The sequence below is a fragment of the Sabethes cyaneus genome, chromosome 1 (genome assembly GCF_943734655.1).
Source record: "Sabethes cyaneus chromosome 1, idSabCyanKW18_F2, whole genome shotgun sequence".
Taxonomy (NCBI): Eukaryota; Metazoa; Arthropoda; class Insecta; order Diptera; family Culicidae; genus Sabethes; species Sabethes cyaneus.
Window position 1 is genome coordinate 95,841,866 of NC_071353.1, and position 19,893 is coordinate 95,861,758.

The 19,893-nt window shown below is 42.4% G+C and overlaps 1 protein-coding gene across 1 annotated transcript in view; it reads right to left on the reverse strand.

Annotated features, from left to right (window-relative positions):
- Positions 1-19,893, reverse strand: part of LOC128745328 (acetylcholinesterase) — a 69,316-nt gene that overhangs the window by 22,090 nt on the left and 27,333 nt on the right. Inside the window, exons 3-6 of the mRNA XM_053842372.1 lie at positions 14,673-14,817; positions 14,319-14,556; positions 13,543-13,826; positions 13,235-13,442 (exon numbers count right to left, since the gene is read on the reverse strand). Coding sequence (XP_053698347.1) covers positions 13,235-13,442; positions 13,543-13,826; positions 14,319-14,556; positions 14,673-14,817 — 875 coding nt within the window. The remainder of the gene's footprint in view (positions 1-13,234; positions 13,443-13,542; positions 13,827-14,318; positions 14,557-14,672; positions 14,818-19,893) is intronic.

A 19,893-nucleotide genomic window follows, 5' to 3' on the forward strand; every position in this document is an offset into this window, starting at 1 on the left:
CACAATCTTAAAATCCTGGAATAACGTTCCTGTAGCGCATACTTTGGCGTAGGTTTGGTCTTTCACTATGTACTGAAAAAATATGGAACATACATGCTTTAATTTGCCAACTTGCACTTGTAAATAAAAGCATAACTGTTCCATCTTCGAAATTTTGAAAAAAAAATTTGGTGTTTAATTTTACAACAAAATTTATGTGGGTAGTTCAATTACTAGTGTAACGTAATGTTTTCTTCGAATGAAGTAAAATAATTCTTGTATAATGACGTACAACATATAAATCAGTCAGTCACTTTCAATCTCATTTTCCCACACTTCACGTTTTTCCATATGGGTCAGTTATGCTTTTATGGGCAGTACAACAATCGATCATCGATATCACCTTCTGCAGCCAACGTTGCTTGCCAACATGGGCTGGGGGTGTCAGATGAGTACATGCATAGCGATCACCAAGCTATACGGTACACGATTGAACGAGTGCCCGTGAGCTGACCAACGTCCTAGTACGGGCATGTGATACCACTATGCCCAGGACGGGGGCAGCGAATGAACGGTCGTCGCTCGGTATACTGGTGGAGTGATACCTTTGCCCAGCTCCGCTCCAGGTGGCACAGAGCGAGAAGGCTAGCGCAGAGGGCCCAGACCGATGCAGATGCTCAAGCTCGGGGAGTCGAACTTAGAGCATCCAGGTTGGCGCTCAACAAGGAGGTTAGGCGTAGCAAGATATTCTGTTTTCAGGAGCTATGCCGCGATGCAGATTCGAACCCCTGGGGAGGTGCATACCACGTGGTGATGAAAAAGATGAAGGGTGCATCCGCGCCGCATGAAACCTGCCCCCAAAAGCTGAAAGTCATCGTGGAAGGGCTCTTTCCGCAACACGATTAAGTTTGGTGGCCTTCGACCCCGTACGGTCAATCGAATGATGTCCTCATTCCGGTCACGAACGAGGAACTCATCGTACTTTCCAGGGGTTGAACAATGAAGAAAGCGCCCGGTCCTCACGGGATTCCGAACGAGGCACTCAAAGTGGCGATCCAAGCATATCCCGATATGTTTAGAAAGACGCTTCAGAACTGCCTAGAGGTATGCGAATTGCCAGACAAATGGAAAGTCCAAAGATTGGTAATGCTGCCAAAGCCGGGGAAACCACCTGGTGATCCCTCGTTGTACAGGCCAATTTGCCTATTGGACACGTTAGGCAAATTGCTAGAGCGGGTAATCCTAAACAGGCTTACGCCTGTGGTGGAAAGTGATGTCGAACTGGCAAGCTTGCCGTTTGGCTTCCGTAAGGGGAAGTCCACTGTAGACGCTATAAACTCCGTGGTGGAGAGGGCCGAGAAGCCTATAAGACGGAAAAGACGAGGCGACAGGTATTGTGCCATAGTCACAATTGATGTCAAAAACGCCTTTAACAGCGCTAACTGGGGTGCAATCGTATTAGCGCTGCATAGGATGAGGGTACCGGATCATCTATGCAGGTTGCTTAAAAGTTACTTCGAGAACCGGACGGTAGTGTACGACACGGCAGATGGGGCGGAGAAGTACAAAGTGACGGCGGGTGTTCCACAGGGCTCGATTCTTGGCCCCACGCTCTTTTTTTAACGAGTGGGGAAATCTGCACAGCACCTTAGAAGATACGGTACTATCAGACACCTGAGAAGACAATTCAGGGACTGGGGTTTGGTATCCCGACCCCCCTAATGGGGCGTGAGGACCCAGACCCACTAAAACCCTACTCGAGTCTCCAGCCTAAATCCCCCCTGGCACAACCTTATCGGTATTACTTCAGGGAGGGGCTATTGTGCTTAACGCACCCTCTTAGACAACTACTGGACTATGGTAGTTAGGCTATTTACTCGCCGTTGATCGACTCTCTAGCGGTTTTGAAGCTCAAGTACAATCTGGGTAGCACGCTCTGGAATGCCCCTCGCTCTTGACTGCCATGTACGATGGGGTGCTGAGGCTCGAACTACCCGCTGGGGTCGAGATCACTGGCTTCGCCGATGATATCGTCCTTACAGTGGTAGGCGAGCTTCTAGAGGAGCTGGAAATGCTGGCATTTGACGCCATAAGCATAATAGAGGGTTGGATGGCGGGCGTCAATCTACGATTGGCCCCCCACAAGACGAAAGCGGTGATGATCAGTAACCGTAAGTCGGCCTTAGAGGCCAAAATAATCGTTGGAGGACAGGTGATTGTCTCCAAACGAAGTGTGTTATGGCAGACAGGTGTTATGACAGAACTTCTCCAGCCATGTTATGCTTGTGGTAAAGCGCCAACTGCGGTTACTGCGCTGTCCAAGATCATGCCCCGGCTCTGGAGAGTAAGCCCAATCAGGCATGTCTGAACAAGGTGTTCAGGCTGTTGGCATTGCGCGTTGCGTGCGGCTACCGTACCATATCGTTGGATGCGATTGGGGTTATTGCAGCCATGATTCCCATATGCATACTTCTAGGTGAGGACATCGAGTGCCATAGGCAGAGGAACGTCTGGGGCGCTAGGAACAGAGTTAGGCTGGACTCTATTAGGCGTTGGCAGGCGGAATGGGATCGCACCGATCACGGTAGGTGAACCCACAGGCTGATCCGCAATATCTCGTCCTGGATCGGTGGAAAACATGGGGAGGTAAACTTTTTCCTTACCTAGTTTTTGTCGGGACATGGATGCTTTAAGAAGTATCTACACACGCGTGGGCGGGTAGGCTCACCCTTTTGCCCCGTTTGCACGGTAGCCGAGGAAACGGCGGAGCATGTGATATTTCACTGTCCGCGTTTTGCGGCCACTCGGCGGGTGATGCTTGCGGTCGTTGGGGAAGACACCAACGCCGACAACATCGTGCAGAGAATGCTGCACACTGAACAACGCGCATGGGGTGCCGTCGATAGGGTGGTAACGGATGTGATAACGGAGTTGCAACGGCTAGAACGTTTGCAACGACAGAGCCTGACATAGCTTAGCTAGGGTCAGTAATGGGCTGTTTGGGCAGCCCAGGCCCTAGGTGAAGGGTAGTGGCGGTATGAAGTGACAAGGGTGTTGTGTGAACCCACGTACGCAACGGATAAGTCGGAGTGCTTAGGCACGTCCTCCCTCCTGAAGTAAAACCTAACGGTTATTCCGGGAGGGGTTCAGGAATGGGCAGCAGAAGAGTTTTTAGTAGGTAGCGCATGTTAGCAGTTGGCACCTTGCGAATCTTATTCGGCATCGTGAAGTTGCTGTCTATGAAGATTTTCCCCCTGCATAAACAATTTAAAAAAAGCTATACCTATAGAAGCTTCATGGTCGGTAAACTAGAGTTCAGTACAAAGTGAGGGTGTGTATGTGTGTCATAAGTGTTTTTTCCTTACTACTTTTTGAATTACCAATCTAGTAATTGGTAATTCACTTCCTGAAGCGGCAGATGTCGTCAAAATACACAAATGTTGGATACACCCTCTTCAGTCTATAGTTCTCACTTCAAAAATAGGCAATGAGGCTTAATTTATGGCACTTCAAGTTTCTAAATTCTGTTTTCGTACACAACAATAGCAGCTTTAGTACAACGGGATTTGATATCAAACATTATTTTCCGCATCACAATAATTTGTTTTCACCCATACACACCAGTGCATATCTGCCCGGCCAGTTAGCTTCGGGGTACGATGCTGGCCTAACAAGCCAGTTGTCGTATGTTTGAATCTTGGCTGGGCGTGCTGCTATAGAGTCAGTAGGATCGTTGCACTAGCACCGAGATTGTCCTGTTCTCATAACCGGCTGCAAAGTATGTCGATAAAGATGGGTCTAGTTCTAATGAACGTTTATACCCATGACTTTGCTATTACAGCAATTCCCGAATAAGACGATGAGTGGTGCTGTATGCCCGCCGCAATACTATCACCCACATCGTTATACCAATCGTTCTGCTGATACCGTGCCATTGATGTTCTCTGCTGCACTGTTAACCGTTATGTGTTCGACAGGGTACCCGGGTACCTTTTCAGCTTTCAAAGTACGAAATTCTAAACTTTTCTTCGATCCAGGATACTGAAACTCTGTGACATCTAAGAACTAGTTGAATTGCAACTTTTCGTAAAATAAGTGTTCATGTAGCACTAAAGGGGGTGGAATGGGGGGGCTTCGAAATTTTTTACCCTTTAAGTGCTCGACAAGGGTACCCGGGTACCCACAAATTGGAACGCTTGTAACTTTGGCAATTTTGGACCGATTCGGACACTTTTACCACCTAAAGATTCAGGAACTTATCCACTTCCAGTGTGGTTACAAAAGAGCCGGAAGTGGTTCATCTGGTTTCCAGAAATCCGGCATTCCGAGGATGTGTTCCGGAATTAAAGCACTTTTTATATTTTTGGATGTAATTATAGTAATATGGGTATCCATAGTTCTTCAAATTACTCCGAAAGGTCATTCTTCATTGTTTTAAAACAATATAATGATATATCCTCGGAATGGCCATTCTACGACAAGTTCCCGTGGGACCTCCTGTGGCCATAAAACTGGTTGGTTTGCAACACTGGCAATATGGGTTTCTGAATTCATGAAATTACTCCAGAAGGTCATTTTTCATTGTTTTGATTCTATCTGATGATTTTGCCATGGCATGGCCATTCCGGAACATATTCCCGTGGGGCTTCACAGTTGTCCAAAACCAAAAATATGTGCGCATTAGAGTTTTGAGTGAGAAAGCTTGATTTTAGATTCATGAAATCTTTGGGAGAGTTTCTTGAAATTAAAAGTTCTATCGTCTGGTGAAATTCAAATTTTTATTAATCCCCCTAAAAGTGAAATAACAAATTTATTTCTTTTCAGTTTCAATATAACACATTGATGAGTTCTGCAAAGTTTTAGAATATATTATTACAAGAAATTTTGCTGAAGACCGTAACCTTCTATCTCTTCAGCGAAGATAGAAAAAACCTATTTCTTATATGTGAATCGTTAAAACCAGTTTTTCTATTTTAGCTTTTTTGTAGTTGTTGTATGACTTTTTCTGTTTCATAAAGTTGTACAAATAGTAAAAATACACAACTTTGCCGAATGTAGCATACCTCTATCTTTGCTTATTTGGGAGCTGTAAAACTTTTGTTATAAAAATACCCTAATTTTGACCCCGAATTACTCAACTATGCGCAAACAGATAAGAATTACATTACATAAAGCAGAAACTAAATGAAAAAACTACAGAAAATCAAGAAGTTTTATTTGTATCCGTCTGCGCATAGTCGAGTAATTTGGGGTCAAAATTTGGGTATTTTTTATATCAAAAGTTTTACAGTTCCTAAACAAGAGGTATACTACATTCGGCAAAGTTGTGTATTTTTACTATTTGTACAACTTTATGAAACATGAAAAAGTCATACAACAATTACAAAACAAGCTACAATAGAAAAACTGATTTTGACGATTCACATATAAGAAATAAGATTTTTCTATCTTTGCTGAAGAGATAGAAGGTTACGGTCTTCAGCAAAATTTCTTGTAATAATATATTCTAAAACTTTGCAGAACTCATCAATGTGTTATATTGAAACTGAAAAGAGATAAATTTTTTGTTTCACTTTTAGGGGGATTAATAAAAATTTGAATTTCACCAGACGATAGAACTTTTAATTTCAAGAAACTCTCCCAAAGATTCCATGAACCTAAAATCAAGCTTTCTCACTCAAAACTCTAATGCGCACATATTTTTGGTTTTGGACAACTGTGAAGCGCCACGGGAATATGTTCCGGAATGGCCATGCCATGGCAAAATCATCAGATAGAATCAAAACAATGAAAAATGACCTTCTGGAGTAATTTCATGAATTCAGAAACCCATATTGCCAGAGTTGCAAACCAACCAGTTTTATGGCCACAGGAGGTCCCACGGGAACTTGTCGTAGAATGGCCATTCCGAGGATATATCATCTCCTTCATCAGCAGCATAGAGCCGGGGTGGCTCGTGCTGTTTCAAGCACTCGTCTCCATTCAACTCGGTCTTGGGCCACTCGTCGCCAATTTCCTAGTCGTCTCAGAAGTCGCAAATTGCTTTCGACCTGGTCGAGCCATCGTGCACGTTGGGCCCCCCTGTTCCTGGTGCCGGTGGGGTTGTTGAAGAGGACCGTTTTCGTCGCACTGTCGTCCGGCATCCTTACGACGTGTCCGGCCCACCGTAGCCTGCTAACTTTCGCTAGATGTACGATGGGAGCCTCCCCAAGCAGTGCCTGTAGCTCGTGATTCATACGCCTCCGCCACTCTCCGCTTTCAGTTTGTACTCCGCCAAATATCGTCCGCAGCACTTTCCGCTCAAACACGGCAAGGGCGCGTATGTCCTCCGTAAGCAGCGTCACGGCTTCAAGTCCATAAAGAACTACCGGTCTAATAATGGTTTTGTACATTGTTAGCTTCGTGCGGCGGCGTATGCTTCCTGATCGCAGCGCTTTACGAAGGGCAAAGTAGGCCCGATTTCCCGCTTGGATGCGCCGCTGGATCTCCTTACTAGTGTTGTTGTCCGCGGTCACCAGCGATCCCAAATACACGAACTCTTCTACCACTTCTAGTTCGTCGCCGTCAACGGTTACCGTCCGTGGGAGGCGCGCATTTGTTTCCTTTGAGCCTCTTCCTTTCATGTATTTGGTCTTCGACGCATTTATTTTTAGCCCAATTCTCCTAGACTCCGCTTTCAGTCTGGCGTAGATTGCCTCCGCCGTCGCAAAGTTCCTGGCAATGATATCGAAGTCATCTGCAAAGCCTAGAAGTTGGCTACTCTTGGTAAAAATCGTGCCTCTCGTTTCAATGCCCGCTCGTCGGATCACCCCCTCAAGAGCGATGTTGAACAGAATGCAGGATAGACCGTCACCTTGTCTCAACCCTCGTCGCGTCTCGAAGGGACTCGAGAGTGTCCCAGAGATGCGTACGAAACACATCACTCGATCCAATGTAGCTCTGATCAGTCGGGTCAGTTTGTCCGGAAAACCGTATTCGTGCATTATCTGCCATAGCTTGTCTCGATCGACTGTATCGTATGCTGCTTTGAAATCGATAAAGATGTGATGCGTGGGCACGTTGTACTCTGCACATTTCTGCAAGATCTGTCGGATAGTAAACATTTGGTCCGTAGTTGCGCGAGCCCCCATGAAAACCGCTTGATAATTCCCTACGAAACCTTGTGCTATCGGTGACAGCCGGCGTAACAGGATCTGGGAGAGTACCTTGTAGGCGGCGTTTACCAACGTAATACCACGATAGTTGCAGCAGTCTAGCCGATCACCCTTTTTGTAGATGGGACAAACCACTCCTTCCATCCATTCCTCCGATAGCTTTTCCTCCTCCCAAATCCTCGAAATAACCCAGTGTAGAGCCTTTGCTAGCGTTTCCCCGCCATGTTTATAAAGCTCTGCCGGTAGGCGGTCCTTCCCAGCGGCTTTATTGGTCTTCAGCAGCCTGATTTCTCGTTTGACTTCTTGGAGATCAGGTGCTAGGACATCACTATCTTCCATGGGCGCTCCTAGGTTAATTTCCGTTCCGCCTCCTTCTGCGACTTCGCCATTGAGGTGTTCATCGAAGAACTGCTTCCACCTGTCGACCACCTCGCGCTCGTTTGTAATTAGATTCCCTCCCTCGTCCCTACACATGTCAGGTTTCGGTGTGTAGCCCTTCCGAGTTTGGTTCGCCTTCTCATAAAACTTGCGCGTGTCATTAGCTAGGAATAGTTGCTCTGATTCTTCACGATCTCTGTCCTCCTTTTGGCGCTTTTTTCTCCTCAGGATCGTGGTCAACTGGTTCCTAGCTCGTCGGTACTTGGCCAGGTTCTCTCTAGTGGCAATACTTAGATAATTTTTCCAAGCATTTTTTTTCTCCTCCACCGCTTGTTGGCATTCCCCATCAAACCACTCATTTTGTGTACTCCGAGGCTCAATACCTAGTGCCGCGGTAGCGGCCTCTCCGATGGCCGAGCGTATTCTGCCCCAACCGTCTTCGAGGTTTGAAGCACCTAACTCCTCGGAAGAAGGCAGTGCCTCATTCAGTACTCGCGCGTAGTTCTCGGCAGCTTGTGGGTTATCTAGCTGCCTGATGTTCAGCCGAGGAGGGCGGCTTTGACGTGTCCGGTATACGGTGGACAGCTTTGAGCGCACATGTACTGCTACTAGGTAATGGTCAGAATCAATATCCGCACCCCGACGGGAGCGTACGTTCGTGATGTTAGAGAAGAACCGGCCCTCTATGAGAACGTGGTCAATTTGGTTCATTGTACGTTGGTCAGGTGACCTCCAGGTGGCTTTGTGGATATCCTTGCGCGGGAAAAAGGTACTTCGGATCACCAGGCCTCGGGAAGCTGCGAAGTATATACATCGTTGGCCGTTATCGTTTGTGTCGGTGTGCAGGCTATGTGGTCCTATCACCGGTCTATACATTTCTTCCCTACCGACCTGGGCGTTCATATCCCCGATGACGATCTTTATGTCCCGTGACGAGCAGCTGTCGTACATTGCCTCCAGCCTCGCGTAGAACGCTTCTTTCTCATCGTCGGGTCTACCTTCGTGCGGGCAGTGCACGTTAATGATGCTATAATTGAAGAAACGACCCTTTATCCTCAATACACACATTCTCTCGTTGATCGCCTTCCAATCTATCACGCGATCCTGCATTCCGCCCAGCACTACAAAGCCCGTTCCCAGTTCGTTGGTAGCGTCACCGCTCTGGTAAAACTGGGCCTTTCCGCCACGGATCTTCCATGCCTTCTCTCCTTTGCGACAGATTTCCTGCAGAGCTACGATGCCGAGTTTGCGGGGTTCCAGCTGTTCAATCAGCACCCGCTCGCAACCTGCGAAATTTAGCGATCTGCAGTTCCAAGTCCCAAGTCTCCATTCGTCGTCCTTATTTCGTCGCCTAGGTCGATGCCGAATATTCCGCTCCGAATATGCTTGAATGTTGTTAGTTTAAGTTTAGTTTAGGTGTGTAGCCGTACTGGGGCAACACTACCAAGTCTCGCGATGGGGCTGCCATCTCATAGTGCCGAGACGCACTATACCTCCTTCCCGGTTAGTATACGACCTTAGTTTCCACCGGGGTTGGTTACCCGATCTCCGCTAAGGTTGCTCGTATTCCGGCTGGTACCAGGAGGAGGTCGGGATCGGAGTTGCTGGATAAGAGGCTAACGACCACTATGGGGTCTATATTCCGCATTATCTAGCCGTTTACCAAGGATATATCATTATATTGTTTTAAAACAATGAAGAATGACCTTTCGGAGTAATTTGAAGAACTATGGATACCCATATTACTATAATTACGTCCAAAAATATAAAAAGTGCTTTAATTCCAGAACACATCCTCGGAATGCCGGATTTCTGGGAACCAGATGAACCACTTCCGGCTCTGTTGTAACCACACTGGAAGTGGATAAGTTCCTGAATCTTTAGGTGGTAAAAGTGTCCGAATCGGTCCAAAATTGCCAAAGTTACAAGCGTTTCAATTTGTGGGTATCCGGGTACCCTTGTCGAGCACTTAAAGGATTTTTTTTTTGTCGAACACATAACGGTTAATGGCCAACAGTGCTCGAGAAGGGCTTTATCTAGCACGTTTGCTTCTGACAGCGCTGCTTGCGCGTTGTTGGCTGCGACGTCTGACTGCTTCAGCTGAGCGAGATATAACCGAGGCTGACATCGGTATGTTACATGGTTTTCACTTTTGACTAAGAACTTCCCAACAAACAATTTTTTTGAATAGTAGTTTGTTCAACCATTGTACAGCTAATTAGTAAGTAACAAGCGTTTGACAAGCAGTTATTCAACAAAAATGTTTGTTGGGTTTTAACAATGGTTTATTAGGTTATAACATCACAAAGAACAGATCTACAGCTACAGAGCAGATCTTGTCATCCGTTCATCAAAAAGCACTGATTGGTGCTATCCAGAACGCATTCTTTCTTGCTTATTTTCTTTCGATGCTTCTTTTTCTCGGCCATATAACGAATAGAGCCATCCAGAGCTCTTATGAATATAATTCATGATGTTCTGATTCAAATCGGAATTGTTAAGACGGGATTTTCGTCCACTTCTTGATACATCTTTCAAGGAACGTGTGCAGAGTATTTGACTACCAAGTGATAAACAGTTTCAGGAAATCTGCAATTTTTAAGTAGCATCCTGTAACACAAACATATATATGCTAAGTAGTTACTGTACCCAGGGATGGCACGATCACTTTGACTCAATTCACATTCATTTGACAGTACCGTCTCAGCCAAGAAAAATTTGACAAAGTTTTATATGGGACATTTGTAAAATTAGTAATTCTCTACAATTTTTCTGAACAGGGTTTTGCTAGTAGCACATTAGTACCCAAGTGAACGTTCACTTAGCTAAGATAAGATAATAAGAATCTACCACATCGTGCCATCGGTAAAAACTTAGGAAATCTGAATGCTCCTGATTCTCGTGTCATAAAACAGTTCGAAGATCGTAAGCCAAGTGCGGAAAAAAAGTCGTCCGTAGAGTGTCAGAAGCGCTTAGTTGAAGCTTTCGACCGGAAACCAAACTCCTCCGTTTGAGATGTGGCAAAAAAAAGAATCTGAGCAAAAGTTTCGTGCCAGAAAGTCAAAGCTCGAGCTGAATTACGTACTTCCAAGGTTCAGAAGGCTCCAAACCGTGACGAAAAACGAAATACGGTCACGAAAATCGAAGCCTAAAAGTTATACGATGACGAAACCACACTGCTGCGTTATGGACGACGAGACCTACGTGAAAGTGAACTTCAACCAGATTTCGGGGAACCAGTATTTCACGGCCCAGGACAAATTTGGAGAGAAGAGAACATCCAAAAACATAAGATACCGAAGTTTGCCAAGAATTTTTTGATTTGACAAGCAATTTGTTCATGGGTCATGTTCATGTTCAGTCGATCGAAACCAGTTATGACACATAATGCGGTTTTCCGGATAAACTAACGTAACTGAGTAGGTGTATGAATCACGAGCTACTAGCAGTCGTACCGAAAGTCGGTAAGTTACTGTGGGCCGGACACGACTGTTTGAAACAGCTTGAGCCACTCCGGGTCTAGGTTGCTGACGACGACGACGATTATGTACTGTTTCATCCTCGTGTAGAGTGATTTATGTATTTTGGACAGGCGTTACCCGTACTCTATTTTGGACATTTCCGTTTAATTTAGCCGTAAATGTCCACAAAACAGTGCGCGACAAAGGAAACGAAGAATCACTTATCGTCCTGAGGTATTCCTTGCCAATCCCGAGATACAGCGTTTTAAAGCAAGCGATACCCCATTTTTATGTAATTTTTTTTCTTTTGCTTATTTCTCCGGCAATATTAAGTTTAGAAAGACACTATTTTCATATTTTCAAAGGAAATCACACAAGGAATTCGAAAACAACATTATTTTTGAGCACCAGTGCTGCCAAGTATTTTTAAACTCAATTTGAAAACTAAATTTACATTTTTCTCTCAATGAAGACAATTTGAACTCAAGAAATTCAACTTCATTGTGTTTCGCAGATTTTTTTACATAAGAATCACTCATCGTCCCGAGTTATAACTATAGTAAAACTATAAGCAAAATAACTTTTTTTAAGCAGTGATTCTCTACGCAATGTAAAACTGCTTTGCCATATCGGGAAAGCATTTATACAATAAATAGCAAAGTTTTTCATGACAGTGTTGCCAGTTTTTCAGTTTTACGTTCGATTTATAGCACTAGATGAGGAAATGTTACTTCTAAACAACCGTAAAATATACGTTAGTTGCTTGATCATAGCCTTGTAAATTGTTTTTCATCTCGCTAATAGACATGAGCTCTTACCTTCCTTGTTTATTGCGTTTATTGTTGCCAGGAGACTAATTTTCCCTTAACTAATGTAACAAATCATGCGGGAAACTGAAAAGTTGGCAACACTGTTAAGAAAAACCTTTTTATATACTGTATAAATGCTTTTCCGATATGCCAAAGTATTTTTACATTGCGTAGAGAATTACTGCTTCAAAAAAAAGTTATTTTGCTCTTAGTTTTACATTAAAAATGGGGATTTGCTTGTTTCAAAACGCTGTAGCTCGGGATCGGCAAAGAATACCTCGGGGCGATGAGTGAGTGAGTGATTTTTGAGATAAAATTGTCTTCATTGACAGAAAAATGTAAATTTAATTTTCAAATTGAGTTTAAAAATGTTTGGCAGCACTGGTGTTCAAAAATAATATCTTTTTCGAATTCCTTGGATGATTTCCTTTAAAAATGTGAAAATATTGTCTTTCCAAACTTAGTATTTCCGGAGATTATTAATTAATTAAGCAAAAGAAAAAAAGAGCTTTTGACAAAATATTTCCTTAAAAATGGAGGCGTTCCCATCAATCGAGGAAATGTTCGATCCGTACCAAATTTTGGATTTTTACTTTCTGACCGAAAATGAACAATCTGATAAAATTTGGTACAAATCCGGGAAGGTCGATTACACGTTTGAACTTTTTCTCGGTCACTTCGCATGGAATGACCCATATCTCATTTGTAACTGAGAAATACGAAACCATATCTGCACGAAAAATATATATTTCACACCACAGAAGAACATATAAGTACCAAAGAGGAGGTAGGCTGTATTCACTATTTGCTGCGAAAGGAAAATTACGCTCGCCCATCTACATAACAACCACTACAATTCAAGAGCTGGCAGCCGTGTCGACGAAGAACTGAACAAACTTTTTGTTCGGAGTTACCAATTGCCAAGGGAGGTGTTCTGCTAAACATTTACGCTGTAGTATTGCCCAAGAAAAGTGAGAAAAATGCTTAAATTACTAAAAGTACTATCAATCGCCCAAAACCGTCCTTTTAAGGACGAACACTTTGTCATATGAAGATATAATAGATATTCTATTCTCCGTTGATCGTAATAAACTTTATTGACTAGCAGTTTCTGTTAAAACAAAAAAATGGGTGCCACTGAAAGATTTTAATTCGGCGCAGTTTTCGATGAATTTGTTGCTGTGAACTAGTTACAGTTGGTTTCAATTGTTACGCTAGTTCATAGCAGATAATTTTTCAATGTAACAATTATCGAAAGCAACATGTAACCGTGGCGCCGTTCGTATTGCCCTTCATGGCACGACACAGCAGTAATGGAATCATCAAGGCACTTCAACCAGCAAGAAGAAGTAAAATTTCATATAATTCTACTGTACCTTGGCAAATACATCGACTCATAAATCTAATTTTTAACATTATCCATTGATTTACGGTAAATTTGGTAAGCACATACCTTCATCACGGTTGCTGCCCACCAATATATCTATACCCTCCAAATTGGCTTCGCGCAGCATGGTCATCGGGTCTGCTGTCATGAATACTCCATCGATGGTAGGCGCAGACGGGAAACCCAAAATTCCAGAGTATGAATTCCATTGCTGCACCGAAATTGTTTTTGCATCCACATTACGCATGCAGTGCAAAACGGCACTAGGTGATTCCTAAAGGAAGAACATAATAATAATATATTGAAAAATAAATCTAAAGGTTTGTCCTCGAAATCCAAACTGGTCCGTGAATAGTGAAGTTCATATTCAATACCTTGAGCAGAGTCAAATTGCAGTTGCAGTCGTCAATTAGCGCTTCAGCCACGGAAAGAGCTTTTTCCGCAGTCATATGACTCCAGGGTGCATTCAAAGTACCGGATTGCAAAATCCCTCGATGCGATAACCCACGAGTTACGGGTGATAGCAAATGTAAGCTAACTGAGCTTCCACCTGCTGATTCTCCAAATAACGTAATTAGATCTGGGTCTCCACCGAAGGCTTTTGCATTCTCTTTCAGCCACCGGATAGCCAAAGCCTGATCCCACAGACCAACGTTGCCTGCGAAAATATTTTGATATTGAAAATTACAAATAATCCGTCATAAACAGCGAAAATACCTAAAGGAATCTTTATATATCAAACTCACATCGTGTGTGCGTTATACAACTTGTTAAAGAGATTTCCTGAATTTAAAACTATCAAGAACGGAATTGCAAAACAAAAGAGAAGCTAGGCGCAGATATTTAGCGTGTTAATGTAACATGTTGGTAATTATTCAAAAAATCTGTCTCAATTTTTGTAAATAATGTATCAATTGAACTATAAAACCTGATTAAACATAAGTTCCGACAAAAATATGGAAAAGTAATTTTGTCTTTATGCATGGGCAAACTTTTTATAACGAATGCGTAAAGAATCCTTTAAAACAATTATCACTTGAAACACTGATTTCGCGTACCCTTCTCAAGCTATAATTACTTACAATCATCAACTAGTATGATTTCGTATATACTTAAATCAAACAGAAGGGAGAAGTCTGAAGGAAATTACCGGGAGCTTCCTCCTCGTGTCCGTTCAGATAAGGTGAAAGGTAAAAAAATCCAAATGCTCCCACACGATATTGCATCGAGGCGACTATCACGTTCCCGACTGCCGCAAGAATTTCAGCATTGTAAACATCCAGCGTTGATGTGCCACTCATAAAACCCCCTCCATATATCCAAACCAGCATTGCCAATCCACCCTTGGATTGGTGCTGACGCTGAAAGTCATCATCATCCTGGAAATACTGTGTTAAAATAGTCATAGAAAAAAAGGAAAATGTAAGCTATGCGGCTTTATTGTTCACTGATAATTGTATTTGCAGCAAAACATTAGTTTTTTTTCGTACAAAAATGTACTTACGTCATTGCTTCCGAAATTTAGACCACGGCCATGGCGCAAACGGGTTTTTGTTGGCACCCAAATGTTCAAATATAGACAGTCCTCTGATACATTCGTATTGGGATTCCACATCTCTTCTCCAGCGAAACCAGGGAAATATTCATATCTAAAATCATAAATAAAACGAACGTTGCAAGAAAAGTTAAAAAGTTTTAAATATGTTGATTTATGAAGAATTCACGAGGAAAAGAAATTTTTAGTACGTCTTCAGCCACATTGAAATAAATTAAATTAAATAAATATTATAAAATTAATTAATGAAAATTTCAGATCAACCCGTATTTCCCAGCACATAAGTCCCGGCCATGATTTGTGACTATGGTAACATTGATATTTTCAAATATTATTTAAAAATTACAATAGGCGGTGGGCATCAATTGGAAAGTTACCTTACTAAACGTTATGGACATTAACTGCATGCCTTGGATAAACTATTGTTATAATTTTGATTGAAGCCATGCCTTAAAATACACATATCATTTTCAATCACCAATGCACTAGGTAGCAAATCTGATTTCTTACCCTTACCTACTGCAGAGCTTTTAATGTTCGTAATATCCACAAATTGCACAAAATCCACAATTTTCCACATTCACAAAATTGCGAAAAAACTAGAGAGGCCCGCACTAAAAAAGGTTCTCTAAAATATTTACAAAGGTCCTCTTAAAACTTATATTTTTTATCGATATCTATTTTAGTGACTTCCAACAGCTGCTTAAAACTATAATAAAACCACCACAAGTGTTGATGTTATTATGTTTCTGTTGTTGTTTGTTTGATTATAGTCACTTTAACAGCTTAGGTCATTCCTGACTTCTGCGGGGTTGGGATTTGAAGCCGGGTGGCGCGAGAGGCGTGAATGCTAACCACTACGCCGGGATTGACCCCTTCTGTTATGATTTTCCACTCAAAGAAAACTTGCAAGACATCGTAAATTTATCACTATTTAAAATTGACTAAGGGAAAAAGGATCCACAGATAATCTGAAATGAATATAATTGAAAATGTAATAAAAGCAGCCTACAAACAGGTACATAAATGAATAAAGTTTCGTGCAACGCGGAGTTTGTCGATGTTTTGTGACATGCAAGTAAGAAAATTTTAACGCGCCGTGTATTTTTGATATTTGTATAATATATTTATTTAACAACTAGCTGACCCGACAAACTTCGTATTGCCACAAATTAACCTGTGTTGTACATAAATCATGAATCTCGGATGATCTTTGTCACAATCTCGAGTTTTGTAAGTTTCTGAGGAGTTCAACCTTAGATGATTCATTTTGGTAGTTACGTAACTATGAAAGCATCCCAGGTAACCAATAAGCATCACCAATGCTATTCAAATGTAGGCCAATAAGCATTTAAGTCGCCTTAAATGCTACTTAAATGCTATTTTGGCAAAATATACAGCTACTTTACTGATAACCTTCTTATAGTGCTGACAATGCTAATTTACAGCTAATTACCGACACGAAGAATTTGAATACAATTTTGAATGCCAATTTACAACACCATGCAGTCAAAAAGCTAATATACAACAACGTGCAGTATAAAATGCCAGATACGCTGATTTGCTGCTTATGTTAATGCTTATTAGTTACCAGGAATGGGTAGTTTAATATGCAAATTTGCAATTTTTGCTCACAGTAAAGTAGAAAACAACTCCCCTGTCCCCTCATTGCATAGCCAGAAAGCGGATAGTAATATTCGACATGTTTGTACAACATTTCGCCGCATATCATTTTGTGAAAAACCTTAGGCGGAATGTACCATTTCACGGAAAAATTTTCTGTGGAAAGTACCATTTCGCGATGGAAATGGAATCAGGGGGGCCTCATATTCAACCAGGATCGATTATTTTCTATACTGATGGTTCTAAATTTAACAACAGAGTTGGAGCTGGAGTAACGGGTCCCGGAATCAATATATCATTATCTATGGGCCAATGGCCGACTGTATTTCAAGCAGAAATACAGGCAGTAATTGAATGTGCTACAATTTGTCTAAAAAGAAATTATAGACATGCAAATATTTGTATATTTTCTGACAGCTAGGCTGCTTTAAAAGCACTGAAGTCAGTTTCGTGTTCATCTGAACTGGTTTGGGAATGCATTCAATTACTACAACAGGTGGCTAAAAAAAGCACCGTAAGTCTTTTTTGGGTACCTGGGCACTGTGGAATTGAAGGCAATGAAAAAGCGGATCAGTTGGCAAAAGCTGGATCGATAAAAACTTTCATTGGACCAGAACCATTCTGTGGGACCTCAACATGTACCCTCAGAATGGAATTAAGTAACTGGGAAAAATCAATGATAGATAATATATGGAATAACAATTCAACAGCTCGCCAATCATAGCGATTTATATCACCTGACAAAGCAGTAACTGGTAACTCAGAGACTTCTTAGTCTATCCAAAAAAGGCATACGTACTTTCTGTGGCCTAATAACGGGCCACTGCTCTAGTAAGTATCACTTGAAACAGCTAGGCAAACTGGAAGATGACTCTTGCCGCTTTTGTAACCTAGATAGCGAGAATGCGGAACATCTGCTTTGTAACTGCGTGGCACTTTATCATAGGAGGAGTAAATTCTTTGATGAAGGTTTAATATCACCCTCTGTTGTGTGGACAAGTTCGCCCAATAAGACAATAAACTTTATTCGTTATTCAATACCTTATTGAGAAAATGCCATTAGTCAACAAGTGGAAAACACTCATACTAATGGTGATATGACACCGCGACGTGGCTACAGTAAATAGGGGACGCCACAATAGATCAAATAACTGGTCGCAGTGGAGAATGTACCCAATAAAAAAAAGTCATTTCGCGATCCTCTCCTTACTCGCTGTCGCTCGTTCCAGGAAACCCAGGAGAACCTAGGAAAACAAATAAACCTAGACAGTAGTGATTTCTGCGGGGAGTTGCTTCCCCCCAATGGGCGGCGCTTCCGACGGCGGGTCGCCGGCAACACTTTCTAGTGTTCTATAGATCTAGTGTTACTATAGATAGTTTTTGTGGTCTTGTTACTGACTAATGTTTTATGGAAGAGTCTCGAATTTCTCGAGTTCGATTAGTTTTTGAGTTTCGCAAAAAAATCTGTTTTATTTGTATGAGAGTCCATATTCCCCTACCACAGGGGTGAGAGGTCTCTAACTATCATAAAATAAATTCGCCAAATTTGGTTCCATTTGCTTGATTAGTTCTCAAGTTATAAGGAAATTTGAATTTCATTTGTATGGGAGCCCCCCTCCTAAACAGGGGAGGGGTCTTAATTCGTCATAGAAAAATTTTCTGCCGCCACATGCCAAATTTGGTTCCATTTGCTTGATTAGTAGGGTATTGTCTTTATCGTCGGGCCACTGTTATGGTCGGGCCATCACGATTTTACAGCTTTAGTAACTCATGATATCTAGGATACAACCATTGTAAAACTTCTTACTGTGATAGCTAACTTTTCACAATATTGTGAGTTTTAATGATGTATTCAAAACACCCGTACTGAATTCAGTGACTAAATCTTACAAAAAAAGTTTTTCAGGCACAATGAACTTTTCTTCAAGAAATGATTCATGAAATGCAATTATCGAGATAAATTTTGAAATTGTATGATGTGTGTTATGCTGCACACGAAGACTATAGAAAAATCCCCTCCAGTAAGGTGTTTGGGAAGGCTAAGGTGAAATACGCATCATTTATTCGTTGACTTCAAAGCCGCATATGATACCATCGACCGGAAAGAGCTATGGAAAATCATGGACGAAAACAGCTTCCCCAGGAAGCTCATCAAACTGATTAAATCTACGATGGATGGTACTCAGTGCTGTGTTCGGATTTCGGGTGGATTGTCAAGTTCATTCGAATCACACAGAGGGCTTCGTCAAGGTGATGGTCTTTCATGCCTGCTGTTCAACATAGCGCTACAAGGTGTTATGAACCGAGCGCATATCAACACGCGGGGCACGATATTCAACAAATCTAGTCAATTCGTCTGCTTTGCCGATGACATGGATATTATCGGCAGAACATCTGTGGCGGTGGCTGAACAGTACACCAGATTAAAGCGCGAAGCAGAAAAGATTGGGTTAAAGGTAAATACGTCTAAAACAAAGTACATGCTGGCCAGCGGAACCGAGGCCGAACGACACCGCTTGGGCAGTAGTATATTGATCGACGGCGATGAGTTTGAGGTAGTCGATGAATTTGTCTACCTTGGCTCACTGGTAACGGCGGACAATGATACCAGCCGTGAGATTCGGAGGCGTATTATCAGTGGAAGTCGTGCTTACTATGGGCTCCACAAGCAATTGCGGTCGAGCAGACTAAGTCCCCGTACAAAGTGCACCCTGTACAAGACGCTTATTAGACCGGTTGTTCTCTACGGGCATGAAACATGGACAATGCTCGAGGAAGACCTGCGAGTGCTCGGAGTTTTCGAACGACGAGTGCTAAGAACGATCTTCGGTGGCGTACAGGAGAACGGAGTATGGAGGCGTAGGATGAACCATGAACTCGCACAGCTCTTTGGCGAACCCAGTATCCAGAAGGTGGCTAAAGCTGGACGGATACGATGGGCAGGGCATGTTGCAAGAATGCCGGACAACTACCCTGCAAAGATGGTGTTCGCCTCAAATCCGGTAGGATCAAGACGACCAGGAGCGCAGCGAGCAAGATGGTTAGACCAGGTGGAGCGAGATCTGACGGAGAGTACTCGGTGTCCGAGGAATTGGAGAGCGGTAGCCCTCAACCGAGTTACATGGAGAAATTTTGTTCAACAGGCTTTGTCTTAGGACGGCAAGCCACCTAAGTAAGTAAGTAAGTAAGGTGAAATATTAGAAAAGCACTATTTGTAAAGGTCGGGCCACCGGAGTAGTCATGATTGGGCCACCATAATTTTAAGCGCAGAAGCGCAATAATTGCTAGAGAATGTCAGTCACGTAAAATGTGATGAAATAAAGCAAAATTAATACGATAAAAACCAAAATGTTTGTTGTTTTTTTTTTCATTGTAGTTGTACACGTCGGAAAAGGCGATTGTAGCAATATTGATTTTACAAGATCGTCAAAATTTCGCAGAAATACCATTCTAGTTTTAATTTGTACCTATCTGAGCCGTTGTTTACGGAATTCATTCTTTTCATGTCTCTATATAGAATTTCAATACGTATGTCTTAGATTTTCTG